We start from the raw sequence: 17617 nt of genomic DNA, 5'->3' as shown, positions 1-17617 counted from the left end.
CGCGTCCCCGTAGAGAGGTGGTTTTGAGTATGTTCTGCCATACATTGGACGAAAACACACCACCTCCCAATGAAGCCCCTTTCCGCCGAGTTTATGAATGCACGAGCAGCCAACTGCCTGAGCACACAGAGGACGGCAATCAGAATCACGCACGTAGCGCGTGATCGCGCATTTGCGTCTTCCCGATGTCGCAGTTTTTTTTATTGTTATTACCCGGTGTCGCTCAAACCGAATCTCTATTGCTGCCGCCGGTCGGGCTAATTTCTTATCGTCGGCGGCGCGAGATCTCTTGGGCTTTCGGGCATATGAATGAAAACGAATGAAAGTATATCAAGAACGCAAATGAAGATCGCTTGATGTTTAATTTTTGTGTTTTGTTTTTTACTCGTCACTCACTATATGTAAAGTAGGGTGCAATTTCTGAGGTGCAGATAGGTGCAATCCAAAAAAAGTATAACCAACTTTTTTAATGTCACATTACAATTACAGTTGACATTTTGTGTGTCGGTAGACATGTTGAAATCATTCCCACAAATTCTTGCAAACAAAGTAATATTCGTTCGCATATTCAAAATAACTTTGTTAGTCCAGAAGAACAGGTTCATAATTGTTACGTCCATGTTGTTAGCACTTCTACGCAGATAAAAGCTGTTTTTCGTCCATCGTCAAGGAGATGTCATCGTTGGGGGTGTCGATTTTGGTGCGACATGTCACAACATTTAATTTTCGGAGCAACGAATCGTTTGCCTCTTTCACAATATTGCAAGACGAAAAAGCAATACAACAGAGTGTAGGATGATGCTGACGACAATACGAGGGTCGTTAGTCTGAGATGTTTCTATTGCACTTTGGTGCGCATTAGCATGTGCAGGCAAGTTCCCGAGATACGCAGTTCTCTATATCTTGATATACGCGGATTCATGGATATGCGTGAATTTATAGCACAATGTGCATCCAGTTAAGTTTACAATGGTTGATAATGACTTCTAATTCCAAGCAATATACCTATTTATTGTAATTTTTGTAAATTCCACACTCGAAATGTTGAATACATTGTGAGCAAAGAAGAAAGTCGACTCTCTACATTTAATGTATAAATTGCGAAATTGCGAAGGGATACGATAAACGCGGATCTCCACAGATCTCCTTGGTTCACTATTATAGTATATATTGGGTATATAGGATTATACATGAAACAATGAACTGCTATAAATCACTTCAATTTTTTATAAAAGGTATTCTGTAACAAATGAGCTATGTAAATATCTGCGTATTTGTATTTGTGTAGATTGAAAATAGCTGTTCTTTGTTTACTAAAATCATTCTTACGACTCGGCATGCATAATTATATGACGCACGTAATTTCACAACCGATCGTTAATTGGCAGCATATTTTGCTGGGAATGGTCTAGTAGAATTCACTCCAGACACTCTGTTACATTAACGCAAGGTGTCAATTGCTTGAAACAACGCGCTCTTCCGTCAGCCATTGATTAGCATACTCGATTTCCAACGAGAGACATATTGCGGCCTCGTCGTTTATTTTGGCGGATGATGGTATGCAAGCCTGAGTTTTCATTGTAGTTTTCTCGTCAAAGGCACTTGGTGCCGCTGATGGGCCCATACCCGTACACCTACTCCATGAGAAAGGAAGGACAAGGTCATTCCAATGTCGTCCGCCTAGACTATCGGTAACGAAGGCAATCTACATGTGTCGTACAGTGCCGACTGCACAGTAGCGGCAGATACTGGTGATAATGATCACTTCACTCGATAACGAAATGATCACGAGAGAATGTATCAATTCCTGCACGCCACTTGCTTGTGATCTTTCTCCACAGTGAAGTTTTTGCTTGGGTCCCAATTATAACTTCACTGTTTTTAATCTAGAGTAAGATGTTGGGTCGCCAAACATGAGTGTGTCAAGTGATTCATGCTCCAAATTCCAATTCGAAAAATACTTCGGAAGAAAAACAACATCGAATCTCCCGTTTCAGGATCCTATTTCAAGAGATTTCAAGTTCACGCATCAAAGTCGTGCAAGAAAGTAGACAAGAGGTTTCCTTGGGGAGAGAGTGTAACAACAAAAAAAAGCATCCAACGCAATAGTGTCGTAACCAGCAGCAGTGATTATGATAAGAGAACGGGGGAACGAGCTGAATGAAATGCCGCTTGTCTTTAACCGCTCGGAACCGGTGCTCGGATGACCCGTTCAGCTACATAGAAACGGTTTTATTGTTGGCTAATTATTTTGATAAATTTCAACATAGCTTGAGGCGAGGCGTGTAAGATTACCAGTATCAGCGGAAATTCGATGGAAGATCGGTTAAGTTGATTCATAGAAAAAAGGGTTCAAAATTCCGGTGAATTCTGGCCGTAAGTGAATTGTGACACACATTTCAAATATTTGATTAATTTCTGAAAAGGGTAGGAATATAAAAATTTTAAATATATGATATTGTATGTTCGGTTGTTCGAAACGTTCGTCGTCTTCAAGTTGAAATCTCCAGTTTTGGCATAGTACCCTGTACAATTTGTACAACTTATTTATCGTAAATTTGCAAAGTTACTTTCGGTTTGGTCTTGAATATCTCGAGGAGATCTTCGAATGTAAATACAGTGTATTAGTAAGAGAATAATACCTTACCAACGAACTGTCTCACAGATAGAAGAAGACTTCATTTCTCAATAAATAGTACAGATATTCCATTCCATGTTACCCTTTATTATATGAGTGCGACACGTAGACCGGCTTCCTAACCTCAGAATTTTTATTTCTTCAAAGAAATATTACTCTCAAACATCATGTTCATCGAGTTAATGTACAAATAAATTGCATGTCTTAGCTATCTCATAGTATCTCCTTCGGAAAATGAGATAAAGTAATTGGAAATTTTCAAAAAGATAACTTCATCAACGTACATGAAATGGTGGTTACGTGTTTCAGAACACAAAAGGCTGACAAAAATGTAAAATATGACCGTGACACATCAGAGATTACATTCGTTTGTAAAGGAAGGGTGTGTGTTCGGGTGCAGATTGTTTCATTTCACGTACAAGTTAAACGTGTGATGCATATGATGAGCTGTACATTACTGTACCATTGGTGCAAAGAGAAAGAGGGTGGTCATTTGCGTCAATTGTTATGCATTTGTTCAGTCTCTCATGTGGTGCTTTTGTAAATACAACAGATCAATAACAACTTGTACTTTAACAGTTGATAACTATGATGCAAGCTGCATAGATAGAGAGACTGCATTTGCTCAAGAAGAACTAATCGCCGATGAACATTTCATGACGTCAGTAGCACATTGTTTTTGATTATTTTCATAGATTCCCGATGGTGTGACTGTTATCATAAAGAAAGCTTGAAGACTATATTTTTTCTCCAATGTTCAATAATGAAAATTGTATGAAATGAATCGAACTAATTCTATATTTACGTTTATCGTTTGCGTTTTATTGCAACAGGGCTTCTCAAGGCATCGATCTTCCCGCGTTTGGCCGTTACGCGACGGGTATCTTCTATCTGGACAAGACATCGCACGAGGAAGCAGAAAAGGAGTTTAACTCCCTGGCCGAAAGCCTCGGAATACAGGTGATCTACTGGCGTAATGTTCCCACCAATCAGGAGGCAGTCGGTGCAGTAGCACGCAAAAGTGAACCATTATCCCGTCAGGTGTTCGTTACTGCCGACGTGGACGAGGAAACGTTTAAGCGACATGTAAGTAAAGCTAGTATAATTGATAAGATCTAGCGCAATGTACTAAGGGTCATTTTGTTTTTTTTTTCTCTCTCGATAGGTCTTCATTTTGCGCAAGCGTGCCACGCACGAGCTGCAGCGCCCAGGCCGTCGGTTCTACATTTGCTCACTTTCGCCGAAAACGATCGTTTACAAAGGTCTGTTCACGTCGGACCAGCTGTGGGAGTACTATCTTGATTTGAAGAATCCCGATTTTCTCACCTATCTGGCACTGGTGCACACACGCTTCAGCACCAACACTTTCCCGTCCTGGGAGCGGGCTCATCCGTTGCGTGTGTTGGCTCACAATGGTGAAATCAATACGCTCCGTGGTAATGTGAACCTGATGAAGGCTCGCGAAGGTGTTATGAAGAGTGAGCAATACGGTGACGAGCTGAAGAAGCTCTATCCGGTTGTCGAGCCCAACCTATCCGATTCCGGTTCGTGTGACTGCGTGCTTGAATTTTTGACTCAAGTTGGAAATCGATCGCTTCCGGAAGTAAGCTAACACCGCCGAATTAAAGTGCGATGGATGTTTTATGTGTGTTTTTCTTTGTTGTTACTCTGTTATAGGCTGTCATGACGATGGTACCGGAAGCATGGCAGAACGATCGTACCATGTCGCAGGAAAAGCGTGACTTCTATCACTGGTCAGCGTGTGTGATGGAACCGTGGGACGGTCCAGCACTGATATCCTTTACCGACGGGCGTTACATCGGTGCCATTCTTGATCGTAATGGTTTGCGTCCGTCCCGCTTTTACGTGACCAGGGACAACCTGCTCATCATGGCTTCGGAAGTCGGCGTTTACGACGTAGATCCCAAAGATGTTACGCTAAAGGTAGAATCATTGTGTACTTATGCGGTTTTTCTTTTTGTAGATTCGTTTAAAACATGCTCTCATAAATACAAATCGAATAAAGCCTCCACCATCATCACCACCACCACCATCTCCACACACACGCGCCAAACAATCGTACCCATACCACCGTCAAGCGACTGAAGCTCCCTGAGAAGAGGAATACCCGACTGATGTGGACCGGAGAAGTTCATATCAACGGCGGAATGTAACAACTGACTCCGGGGGATAGTTTGACGCCATCGAATCATTTTTTCAACGATTGTTATCGGTTTCATCACCATCGATTACAGCGATGAGCATAATAGTGAGCAAAAATGTCCAAGAATGGCACTAACCGAAAAAGTGATAATTGGCCTTCGAAACAGAGACATAGTAACAAATTATGCAACGTACCATGGACACTGTTATCCAAACATGGACGTCTAATACGCTCAGAGCCACATAGAACCAAAAAAAAAAGTATTTTCCATAGACAACCCAAATGGGGAAAGGAAATAATACTGCGAATGTGCGTAAATACTTCCGTGTGTGTGGAAAACGAACGGGGTGGATGTATGTGTGGCTGGGTTCTCTCGCGCTCGTCTCTGTTCCCTGGTGGTATCCGGTGGATTCCAAGTCTTCCAAAGTCCCGTTTAGTCGTTGGGAATGTCCCGGGACAAGTGAGCGGTAATGCTTCTCACCCGTTAGCTCTTAAGGCATTTTTCATTTCTAGTCTTGTATGTTTTTTCTCTTCTTCTTATTATTCAAGTTAACCAAGTTTCGTCCGAGATCGTCACTATCGCGTTTCCTTCCTTCATCTTCGTACCGTCTGTTGCGCGCATACAATCGCATACACACACAAAACAAAACACATAATAGCGCTATAGGAACCAAAAAACACGTTCACAGTGCAAAGCAAAACATCCATCATTAAAAGAGATTGCGTGTGTCGCTAATACTCGTCTAGCCAGCCATTCATTTGATTCGAAGGAAAAAAAACAGTAGTGTCAGGATCACCATCATGCAAAAAAAACAAAGGCAATATTCTGCTTCCGTTACCTTTTCGATATGCAAACTGATGCTTCCTTTTTTTCTAAAGAAATAGTCAACAACTGTTCTAATCATACCAATGTTTCCCTATTCTTTTCCCTTGAAAAATCGCATCGCATACGACTCTCTCTATCTCCTACTTACTGCTCAATTCCACGTGCACAATTGGCATCCTCGATGTCAACGACGGCGGCTGACGTTAACGGGTTCCCGAATTGTAACGCTAAACACACATTTGCTGGATTTCACGTAAATTGAAAATAATTTAATAACCTCAAACAATTGCAACACTTTCGAACAAATCTTACCACCGTCCAATTCGTTTCGATGGTGTAAATTCGGACGAAATGTTGTGATGGTCGTATGATCGGTGTGTGAATCCTTGTGAATGCGCGTTCATCGTCTAATATATACAGAGCCGCTTGAAGCCGGGTCGTATGCTGCTGGTGGACACGGAGCAGAAGGCGCTTATTCAGGACATCGAGCTGAAATCGGAAATTGCCAAGTCTCGCCCGCATAGCGAATGGCTGAAGCAACAGGTAGGCACAAATATGCGGCTTACTTTTACGGGGTTTTTTGTGTACTTTCAGTGCGGTGCACGAAGGGGAATTGTCTAGGAAGCATCTTACGGATGACGGCTGGCTACGAAAGAAAATACGTTTTTTAAATGTTTGTTAAGCATAGGCGTGTTATTTTTATTCAACCCAGGACGTATTACCAAGAGAAAACCATGCAGTTCAGCTTTAGTTGCTGTTTCTTATTGTATCATTTAAACACGTCAATTTTTCATTTTGTATCCTAGTATTAATTCATAGTTCTGGATCATTGTGTGGTAATTAGCATCAACTAACATTGTGTCATTCATGCTCACGAATTGGGTTTTTCATGTTCCGTCGAAAATCTTCTTCCTCTGATAAGTGACATAACCATTTTCATGGAAACAATTCGGCACTCTTACTAATCTGTAAAACTTATTTTCTTTTCTCTTTCTCTCTCTTTCTCTCTGCGTCGTTTGGCGACTTACAAATATTCTTCATCCCTCGCAAAAAAAAACTGTACTTGCCCACCTTATTATCAATCGACTGTAATTGGTGATTTATTTGTGTATTGATTATCTTGTCGTCGTTTGTTTGTTTATGTTTGTTTGATGATCATTTCTGTGGTTTTTTTTGGTACTTTTACTTTTGAAACCTTTTGCACATCGATTCACACATAAATTCATGTCATCAATAAACATTAATGCGGGATACGTTCGGTTATGTTAACAATAATGGTCACTTATCACAACCATCTCTCCTTCATGTAATTTTATTATTGAATGCCAATGCAACAAATTCGAATGCAAATGCTCTACACAACTATGAAAATTAAACAATCGTCGCCTTTGCAACAATCATCACGACACTATAGATGGTAAGTGGATTATAAAACAATCAGTAATAGCCCTTCGTGATTACTGAGTGTGCTCGACGTGCAACTTAATTATGCTTTATGCTTTTTAAATGGGCTTTTTATTATTATTTCGCATTTGGTTGGCTGCTGTATACATTTTACCCGTATCAGTCCGGGATCATTCGTCGCTTCTTAATTATGATAGAGTATAACAAGAAAGTTCCAAATGAACGTTTGCTTCGCTATTTTTGCTATGTTTATGTTTGATTCGTTTAATTTTGCATGTTTTTATTGTTTGTTGCATTATTCTTAAATGTTTTTTTTTTGTTAAAAGTTGGATAGCAATTGTTTGTGTTAAATTAAAATATATGCTTTAGTAATGTAAGCGCTAGTTTTATGTATAAAAATGTGTGTTCTATTTATTAAACCTTCTGTTTTTAAATACCACTTTTTTCTAGGTTTTCTAATTCCTGGCTGTGTTCAGTGTGTTTTGCTTTTGTTGTATTACACTGTTGCTACCTCAGTCGAACGTGATTGTTTAATGTAAATGTAAATCACTTCTTTCAGATCACAATGGATGAAATTCGTCGCGAATCAGTCACAAAAACAAATGGAACTGCCGACACCAACGGCAATGGTGACAATCAGTTGGTAGAGAAGAAAGGAATTCTGGATCCACGTCTGCAGCTGTATGGCTACACAACGGAGACAATTCATATGCTGCTGTTGCCGATGATCAAGAACAAGAAGGAAGCGTTGGGTTCAATGGGTAACGATGCGCCGCTTGCTTGTCTGTCGGCCTTCCAACCATTACCGTACGAATACTTCAAGCAACTGTTTGCGCAGGTTACCAACCCACCGATCGATCCATTCCGGTAAATTAGAATGTTTGAAATCCCTCCAGCAAATTGTACATTATTCTTTGCTTGTGATCTTTTCAGTGAAAAAATCATCATGTCCCTACAATGTCCGGTCGGACCAGAGGCAAACCTACTAGTGGCCTCACCCTCGCAGGTACATCGCATCTGGTTGGATAATCCGATCCTAAGCATTCCGGATGCTGACGTTCTGAAACGGAACCAGCATCGCGGATGGAAAACTAAGGTTCTCGATATTACATTCCCAGCGAACGAGGGTCCACCGGGTTACATAAACGGGTTGCGACGCATCTGTACCGAGGCGTACACGGCTGCCCAGAATGGTTACCAGCTGCTGGTGCTGTCGGATCGTAACGCGTGTGCCGAACGGGCACCAATCTCGTCCCTGCTTGCCCTCGGTGCGGTCCATCATCATCTCATCGAAACGCGCCAGCGTATGAAGGTGGGCCTGATCGTGGAGACGGCAGAAGCGCGAGAGGTGCACCATATCTGCGTCCTGCTTGGCTACGGTGCCGACGCAATCTGTCCCTATCTCGTATTCGAGATGGCAGGAGCGCTACGCGACGAATGTGTGCTAGATCCTGCCCTAACCGATGATGCGATTTATCGTGCATATGCAACGGCTGTCGAGACCGGAATTTTGAAGGTGATGGCCAAAATGGGTATTTCGACGCTGCAATCGTACAAAGGTGCGCAGATCTTCGAGGCGGTCGGTATGGGTGCCGATGTGATCGATTTGTGCTTCCGTGGTACGCAGTCGCGCATTGGCGGTGTAACGCTGGAGGTTTTGGCACGCGAAGGTCTCGAACGTCACGAGCTAGTGCACGGCACAAACCATACCGACGCAAAGATCCTGCGCAATCCCGGTCAATTCCATTGGCGTGCTGGTGGAGAAGGTCATATCAACGAGCCGGGTGCGATTGCGGCACTTCAGGAAGCAGCCGTCAATGAAAGCAAGGGTGCGTACGGTACGTTCCGCGATACGACCATGCGCAGTGTGCAGTTGTGTACGCTTCGTGGTCAGCTGGAGTTTGTGAAGGGACGTCCGCGCGTCGAGCTGTCTGAAGTGGAGCCAGCCAGCGAGATTGTAAAACGATTTGCCACGGGTGCAATGAGTTTTGGTAGTATCTCGCTGGAAGCGCACGCCACCTTGGCGATCTCAATGAATCGCATCGGCGGCAAAAGCAACACAGGTGAAGGTGGTGAGAATGCTGACCGTTATATGAATCAGGATCCGCAGCATAATCGTCGATCGGCCATCAAGCAGGTTGCGTCGGGTCGATTCGGTGTAACGGCTGCGTACGTGGCAAATGCCGACGATCTGCAGATTAAGATGGCTCAGGGCGCAAAGCCAGGCGAGGGTGGAGAGTTACCCGGATACAAGGTGTCGCAGGATATTGCAGACACGCGCCACTCGGTACCGGGTGTGGGTTTGATTTCACCACCACCGCATCACGACATTTACTCGATTGAGGATCTGGCCGAGTTGATTTACGATCTAAAGTGTGCCAATCCCAAGGCACGTATCAGCGTGAAGCTTGTGTCAGAGGTGGGAGTTGGTGTGGTTGCTTCCGGCGTTGCGAAGGGCAAAGCGGAACATATCGTTATCTCTGGCCATGATGGTGGTACTGGTGCTAGCAGCTGGACCGGTATTAAATCGGCTGGTTTACCGTGGGAGTTGGGAATTGCCGAAACACATCAGGTGCTGGTGCTGAATGACCTTCGTTCCAGGTAAGATAGAACTAATAACTGTACAGTCTTTTCGAGTATAAATGATTAATTGGGAACCATTTCCAGGGGTCATTTTGTTTGTAGAACTGACCTATATGATAAAGTAAAAAAGATTCCACATCTACTTGTACATATTCCACTTCAACTTGAAAGGAATTTAGAAATGGCTTCAAATTTACCACTGGAATTCGAAAAGACTGTACATATATCACAGTAAATGTGTCGTAAGAAATGTATATTATCTTTCTTACTTCCATTTTTCCAGAGTGGTCGTTCAGGCTGATGGACAGTTGCGTACCGGTTTCGACGTCGTTGTAGCAGCATTGCTCGGTGCCGACGAGTTTGGCTTCAGTACGGCACCATTGATCGTGATGGGATGTACGATGATGCGCAAGTGTCATTTGAACACTTGCCCAGTTGGCATTGCAACTCAAGATCCTGTGCTGCGGGCCAAATTCGCTGGCAAGCCGGAACACGTGATCAATTACTTCTTCATGCTTGCAGAGGAAATTCGCGAAATCATGGCCAATCTGGGTCTGCGCCGCTTCCAAGAGCTGATAGGTCGTACGGATCTGCTGAAGGTGCGCGAAACCGTATCGCACAAGGCATCACTGCTCGACCTGCAGATGTTGCTGAAGAGTGCGTTGGATTTGCGTCCCGGTACGAACATCGTGGGTGGATCTTTGCGGCAGGACTTTGTGCTGGAGAAGCGTGCCGATAACGAGCTGATTAATCGCTCGATGGGTGTCATTGAGGGCACCGAGACACACAAAACGATTGACATGAGGATCAACAATGAGGAGCGTGCGTTCTCCAGTACGCTTAGCTATGAGATCGCACGACGTTACGGCGACGCGGGTCTACCGGAAGGGCGCTCGATCAACATCAACCTGACCGGATCGGCCGGTCAAAGTTTCGGTGCGTTCCTTGTGAAGGGTGTCAAAATGACCCTGCAAGGTGACTCAAACGATTACGTCGGTAAAAGCCTTTCCGGAGGTACGATTGTAATTCGACCACCGGAGGGCACTACCTTCGAATCGCACTTGAACGTGATCGTGGGCAATGTGTGTCTGTACGGCGCTACCTCGGGCCGTGCTTTCTTCCGCGGTATTGCGGCCGAACGATTCTGTGTGCGCAACTCGGGAGTAACGGCCGTGGTGGAGGGCGTCGGTGATCACGGTTGCGAGTACATGACGGGCGGTATGGTGGTCATTTTGGGACTGACCGGGCGTAACTTTGCTGCCGGCATGTCAGGTGGAATCGCGTACGTACTTGACGTGGATGGAACCTTCCGTTCGAAGGTGAATCCGGGCATGGTAGAGCTGCTAGGACTCGAGCTGGATGAAGATCGCCAAACGGTAAAGGATTTGCTGCAGGAGTTCGTCAACGAGACCGGGTCTGAGGTGGCGAAGGAGTTACTCTCAAAGTGGCCCGAACCATGCCAACAGTTTGTGAAAGTATTCCCGCACGAGTATCAGAAGGCACTGAATGCTTTGAAGGAGAAAACGGTGGCCAAGGCCATCACAGCCAACGGGCATTCGAAGGAACCGCAGGTAAAGGATATCGAGGAATCGATTCAGGATGGACAGCTGGCAAAGAAGAAACTCGACCAGGTGCTGGACAAGACGCGTGGTTTCATAAAGTATAAGCGCGAAACTTCCGTTTACCGCAACGCAGCCGAACGTCAGCAGGACTGGAAGGAGGTGTTCAATTTTCCGCACGTACGCTCGCACCTGAAGGTGCAGGCTGCGCGTTGTATGGAGTGTGGCGTACCATTCTGTCAGTCGAACTCGCACGGTTGCCCGCTCGGAAACATCATACCGAAGTGGAACGATCTGGTGTTCAATGGTAATTGGCGCGAGGCCATTAATCAGCTGCTGCAGACGAACAACTTCCCCGAGTTTACGGGCCGTGTCTGTCCGGCTCCGTGCGAAGGTGCCTGTGTGCTCGGCATCTCCGAGCCGGCCGTCACTATTAAAAACATCGAGTGTGCGATCATCGACCATGCGTTCGAGCAGGGTTGGATAACGCCACAGATACCAAGCATGCGCACCGGCAAACGTGTAGCAGTCGTGGGTTCGGGTCCTGCAGGTTTGGCAGCTGCACAGCAGCTTAATAAGGCCGGTCATCAGGTGACGGTGTTTGAGCGTAATGATCGTCCCGGTGGTTTGCTACAGTACGGTATTCCCACGATGAAGCTATCAAAGGCGGTTGTACAGCGTCGTCTTGATTTGATGACGGCGGAAGGTATCGAGTTCCGCTGCAACGTACACATCGGGCGTGATGTGATGGGTTCGCAGCTAGAGCAGGAATACGATGCCGTTCTGTTTACGACCGGTGCTACCTGGCCCCGTGATTTGAACCTGCCGAACCGTGAGTTGAAGGGTATTCACTTTGCGATGGAGTTCCTGGAAGCGAGCCAAAAGAAATTGAACGGTGCACGACCGGATTGGATTTCTGCCGAAGGCAAGGATGTGATCGTGATCGGTGGTGGTGACACCGGGTGCGATTGTATCGCAACCTCGTTGCGTCAGGGAGCTAAAACGATCACCACATTTGAGATTTTACCTATTCCATCGGAGAAGCGTGCCCAGGATAACCCCTGGCCACAATGGCCTCGCATTTTCCGGTATGTATTCTTAGGTTGGGCTGATTTAAGATCTTGATTGTATTAACATTCTAAACGATTTTTTTTATATTTCTCTAGTGTCGACTATGGTCATGAAGAAGTGCGTGTGAAATGGGGCAAAGATCCTCGCCAGTATTCAACCACAACGAAGGAGTTTGTCAGCGATGGCAATGGAAACATTAAGGGCGTTAACACGATCCAGGTTGAATGGACGAAAACGCCCACCGGTCAGTGGAGCATGAAGGAGGTGCCTGGATCGGAGAAATACTATCCTGCCGATTTGATCCTGCTGGCCATGGGTTTCTTGGGTCCGGAGAAACAAGCACCTACTGAGATGAGTACGTGAAAGACCGACCATGCGTGTATGACGAAGAAAGTAATTTTTATCTTTTCTTTAGATCTGGAACTGGACGGACGAGGAAACATTAAAACCTCCGTCGGAATGTATGGTACGGCCAATCCAAAGGTTTTCGCTGCCGGTGACTGTCGTAGAGGCCAATCGCTCGTCGTATGGGCCATTACCGAAGGACGTCAAGCTGCTAGACAGATCGATACGTATCTGATGGGCAAACCGAGCGCCCTTCCTGGTCCGGGCGGTGTCATCGATACCACCCGATCACCGATCGCTGTTAACGCCTAAACGAAACGCAACGAAGCGAACGCGTTTCGTCAAACGTGGGGAAGTGTACGTGCGATTAACCCAACAGCCCAACAACAAGAGAACGAATCATGAACAATGCAAGGAAGAGGAACTCCTTTAACCAGGAGGCTTTCTACTTGATCACTTTTGTGACTCGGTTACTTAGAAATGAGCCTAGTGTGGCATATTTATTACGATGCAACGAGTGACATTTATTTCTTACTTGTTACTGTCGGCTGCGCCTTCCGATGGCTTTCGCTTCTATTCTTTGCGGCGTGCTCAGGCAGTAGCAGAAGCGGCCAAGCACGTTGAAATATGTTCCGAGATAAGTATGATACTGCGCACAATGGTCTGTAATAGTAAGGATAGCAAAGGAACAGCTTGTACTTGTAATGGTTTAAAGTACCAAGTATCTTTTATTACAGTTGTATCGTTCTGTGAAAGAGGGAGGAGTAAAGAACAACAAAGAGTGCAAGCAAGGGAAATGGCGGTGACGGCGAACCAGACGCGCACATTATCAAAGAAATTATTATAAAACGAAAGTGAGACATGGAATTACTTTCTGACTTCGTCATTCCTGTGCTTTATATATATACACATACACACACGCAGCTTAGCGAATGCATTGCAACACTGTTCAGTTTCTGTGCAAATCGTGCATTTTTTTGTTTATAACATGCATCCTAGTGTACAGGTTGTTTTTTATCCAGCCAATAGTTCGTCCGTCACCGCCCGTATCGATATCGTAGCGACCGCCCGTAAAGAGTGCATTTTAAGGAATAATTTGCGTTCCTAACACATCAAACGATACCATATTTAAATAGGCAAAAACAAAACAGGCAAAAGCGAACATAGTCGTAGAATGAAATCGAATCCACCCATGTCAAAACCTGCTAACCATGAAATGGTGAGATGCTTGATCTTAGTGTTTTGTTGTTTAGGTTTAGGCAAAGCGACGGGTCTACAGACAGAAGAGTTGTAATGTCTCTGGTTAATAAGCAAGTGAAATGTGGGGATTAATTTATTTCTATTTTCTTCATTACATAGCACATCGGTGCACTTAAGCACTATTATAGCCATGGCGAGAAGTGTACGTCAGTGTGAACACGTGTTCTCGCTTAGCTCGCGCCATGTTCAAAGAAACAGTTCACACTCCAATCGCAACATGACGCATATCATGCAGATTGGTGTGTTTGATGCGCTCGAGATATGTAATTCAGTGCACGAGATGTAAGGAAATGTTATTGTATTAAGGGAAGGAAGTGTCGATTTTTACTCGAGAACAAATTGTTCATATTTTGTTGTTGTTTGTTTTACTTTTACCTTTAAGTGGGGGTGAGACTGTCCAACGGTGATGGCAGCGATAAAATATTTAAGCTAAGCTTTTAGGCGCGCTAGTTTAAAAATGAGTGCCGTATCCCGTTTTTGTACCATCCGAGATCTGTGTTATAGGTTGCTTAGTGCGCGTTAAAATAATATCAAAATACTAGAGAATGTTAATGCCGTTTTTGTTGTTTTTTTGGACAAAATATTTTCCGTTTTCTACAGCCCCTACACGAATTTTTTTCGAAAGCTAGTCTAGAAAATATACTATATTTCTTTTTTTTCTATTTTGTTTTTATTTCGTTCACGATCTGTGATCATTACCATACAATTTATCACAACCATACACGATCGAGGAGGAAATGAATCTTTAACACAACGCACCGTAAATCTTACCTCAACTATACCTGTGTGTATCTTGTAACCCAGTACCACCCTTCCGGTATGAATCGGAAATTTAAAACTATATCAATTTGTGAGTTCCAAGGCACCATTCATTCTATGACATTCGTGAAAGATTAATGCATCTACCGTAGTGTATGAAAACACCCGTGGGAAAAAAACCATCCGGCAAGGCCGGCACATATATATCCGGCCTTTTGAAGTCAATTAGACAAATTATATAGACACACACACACACGTCCGTTTGTATTGTAGTCACTTTCATTCAGGACGTTTCGTTTCATCGGATCGCCTAAGAACGTTACGAACGTGTTGCACTGAACAACTGATCCCAATCATAAAGGAATGCAAATCTTCCAGTTAATGGTTTTGACCATCTTCTTCATGCTCAGCTCAAGCTGTGGGTGTGCTTTTGACTAAATCATTCACTCTCGGGCACGCACGGGAATAAAGACATCCGCAGACGAGTAAAGCGTGAAGAAACACATGTGTTACGAGTCGAGAAATTCAAATCCCGAAGGGATATTAGCGGTACCAATGTGGACGTGTTATGACAATAATTAGCGTGGAAAAGGATAAGATTGAATATATTACTAAGCGATTGGTGGGGTATTAAAAGGGGTGGGGAAACTAATCGTAAACAAATAAATAGCATCACACAAATATAAGCAACTATGAAGAAATAAAAAATGTTCCGTTTACTAAACTTTGCCAAGCCAAACAAACTAGAGAACAACACCGTAGCAAAATGTTCATAATCCTTAATGTTTGTTGGAAAGACAACTTTCACCACCCATTAACCGATGTGTCTATTTACCAAAATACTGCATAAAACAATTAAAACGTCGATGCAACAGTGGAGACGGAAAACATGAAAAACAAAAATATTATGCTTACAACCTTAAACACATCTCAAATGAAACATTGTTTCAATAGTTGGTTTTTACAACAAAAAAAGACGACAGAAATCCCTATTTTATCATGCAAAACATGCACTCTCGATAGAGAAAAAAAACTATGTTATAACATTGTATGCCATGCATGAAGAAAATAATGATGGAAAATTTAAAACAAAAGCAAAAGAGTCAAATATGAACTTCTAATTGTTGAAAAGAAACGAAACGGAAACCATCGATGAAGCAAAACTGGAAAATAAACAAAATTTCAATATTTGTGAGGTGAAATGAACAACAAAAAGAGGAGATCTCATCATCCATTTCATGCGATGTGAAATCACAATCATAATGGGGGAAAAATAGTTGTGCAGAAGGCGCATGGTTATACTTATATACATATATATATTATACAATTTACATCGTTGTTAGTATTTGTCCGGAGAATGCTGCATCAACTGCGCTTATGAGATATACACACAAAACCACAAATGCTTAACGTATTAAATGCTTATACAGTTCTTGTAATGCTTATCATATTTACAACTACAACAGTGAGTATGAAAACTCACCACGCAGTAAACAATTACATGGTTTTTGGCGTAAAACAAAGCGCCTTGCATAATCTCTTTCGATTGCATCAATGCGTATCAATTTAATGTAAAATGACAACATTAATTTTAAAAGTGTTTATAACTGTAACAATACCATGTTTTCCAAACTTCGCATTCATTCGTTCAGGCGAAAAGATCTTCACAAAATGATGCTTCCAAATGCAAAACAAAAAAAATCGTTAATATCAAAATATTTTAAATGATTATAAAGCACAGCATATACTGTTGTTGAATTGTTCTAAAAACTGTGACCGCTTTGAAACTGGTTGGCAAAAACAAAGACACTTATGGCATGTTTGTTCCATTTGCAAAAATGTACACATACATATAAACTATATACACGAAGCTGTAACGTATCTTACAATCCTGTTCAATAAATGTAGAAAAAGAAAAAGGGCAGAAGTTTAATGTTTGCTGTCCAAAGAAAAAATAGTTCGGTAGCGCCCGTGTTTCTTCCCTATCAAGTAGGCATTGAAGTAGCAGAAGTAGGCATTGAAGATCATTTCATCCTTTTTGTACTTCACTAGTTGCTCAGATACTGCTCAGTAGGCTTGCCATCGTTGCAGACATCGAAGAAGTCGATCAAATTACGTTTTAATAATTGTGCAGTGGTAGTCCGTCATGGCATCGTTGGGTTCCAATCGCTTCAAACAGCACAAGACTAAAAAAGTTACGAAACGCACATCATCCAATCCGCTCAATAATCTGCCACAGCATCAAATAACCGAACTGTGTGAATTGTTTCGTCTAATCGACACGAACAACAAAGGTGTGATTGAGAGGGAGGATGTACGCACCATGCTGACCCTGTGGAATGATAGTGCACCGACAGAGAAACAACTAGACGGGATGCTAAGTGATGCCTGCGGTGTCGGGCTTAACCAAACGCTCTTCCTTACATTGTTTGCGCAGAGGCTGAAGGAAGTAGATACACCGGAAACAATCAAAAACGCCTTCCAATGTATAGACATCGAGAACATGGGAACGGTGAATGCCCAAGAATTGCGGGATTTGCTAGTCACGAAAGGTGAGCATCGTTTAACGGATACGGAAGTGGACGAAATCTTCTCCCGGATGACGTTCAAAGATGGTCGGTTGGAGTATGATGCTTTCACGAGGATGTTCCAGAATTGCCAGAATAACAGCTAGACAAAGTTGCTGCGCTTCAAACTCAATAATAAAAGAAGTTCAAATTCAAGAGTTGCGTCTCATTAATCACAAAGTTCACTCACTGTTTCAAGTTCAAATTGCGCCGAAAAGTGGGTGAAACAGTTTTTGCACTCTGCTCAAATCTGAGCAAATTGCCAAGTGTTTTGAGGTCGGTAGTGCGAATCTGCTAACACTCGGTTTGGAACAGCGTCCAGCGAACCGTAAAACACTTGTGTGCCCGGTTTCACCCGGTTTCGAAAAACGCACTCGCACATGAGTTCGGGTGCGCGAGGGCTACTGTTTATCTACTCGTGTGATTGAGATTTATTTAAAC

At 43.4% G+C, this 17617-nt stretch overlaps 2 protein-coding genes across 4 annotated transcripts in view; both read left to right on the top strand.

Moving 5' to 3' along the window:
• LOC125772032 (uncharacterized) overlaps positions 1 to 14512 on the top strand; it is a 28377-nt gene extending 13865 nt beyond the window's left edge. For 2 of the 3 annotated variants that reach the window (XM_049443307.1, XM_049443305.1), the window contains exons 4-12: positions 3472 to 3724; positions 3804 to 4241; positions 4316 to 4582; positions 6049 to 6171; positions 7592 to 7899; positions 7966 to 9633; positions 9899 to 12262; positions 12341 to 12600; positions 12661 to 14512. In XM_049443307.1, coding sequence (XP_049299264.1) covers positions 3472 to 3724; positions 3804 to 4241; positions 4316 to 4582; positions 6049 to 6171; positions 7592 to 7899; positions 7966 to 9633; positions 9899 to 12262; positions 12341 to 12600; positions 12661 to 12902 — 5923 coding nt within the window. In that variant the 3' untranslated portion in view covers positions 12903 to 14512. Of the gene's footprint in view, positions 1 to 3471; positions 3725 to 3803; positions 4242 to 4315; positions 4583 to 4759; positions 5270 to 5351; positions 5882 to 6048; positions 6172 to 7591; positions 7900 to 7965; positions 9634 to 9898; positions 12263 to 12340; positions 12601 to 12660 lie in introns of those variants that run through there. The other variant, XM_049443308.1, reaches the window with a different exon arrangement.
• Positions 14513 to 16755: 2243 nt separating this feature from the next.
• LOC125766909 (myosin regulatory light chain sqh-like) lies at positions 16756 to 17283 on the top strand. The gene has a single exon (XM_049433006.1). It carries the CDS (start codon positions 16756 to 16758, stop codon positions 17281 to 17283), a length of 528 nt encoding a protein of 175 aa, XP_049288963.1.
• Positions 17284 to 17617: the final 334 nt, after the last annotated feature.

The sequence above is a fragment of the Anopheles funestus genome, chromosome 3RL (genome assembly GCF_943734845.2).
Source record: "Anopheles funestus chromosome 3RL, idAnoFuneDA-416_04, whole genome shotgun sequence".
NCBI classification, from domain to species: Eukaryota; Metazoa; Arthropoda; class Insecta; order Diptera; family Culicidae; genus Anopheles; species Anopheles funestus.
Note: the sequence above shows the minus strand (reverse complement) of the source record. Positions and strands in the feature narration are given on the sequence as shown.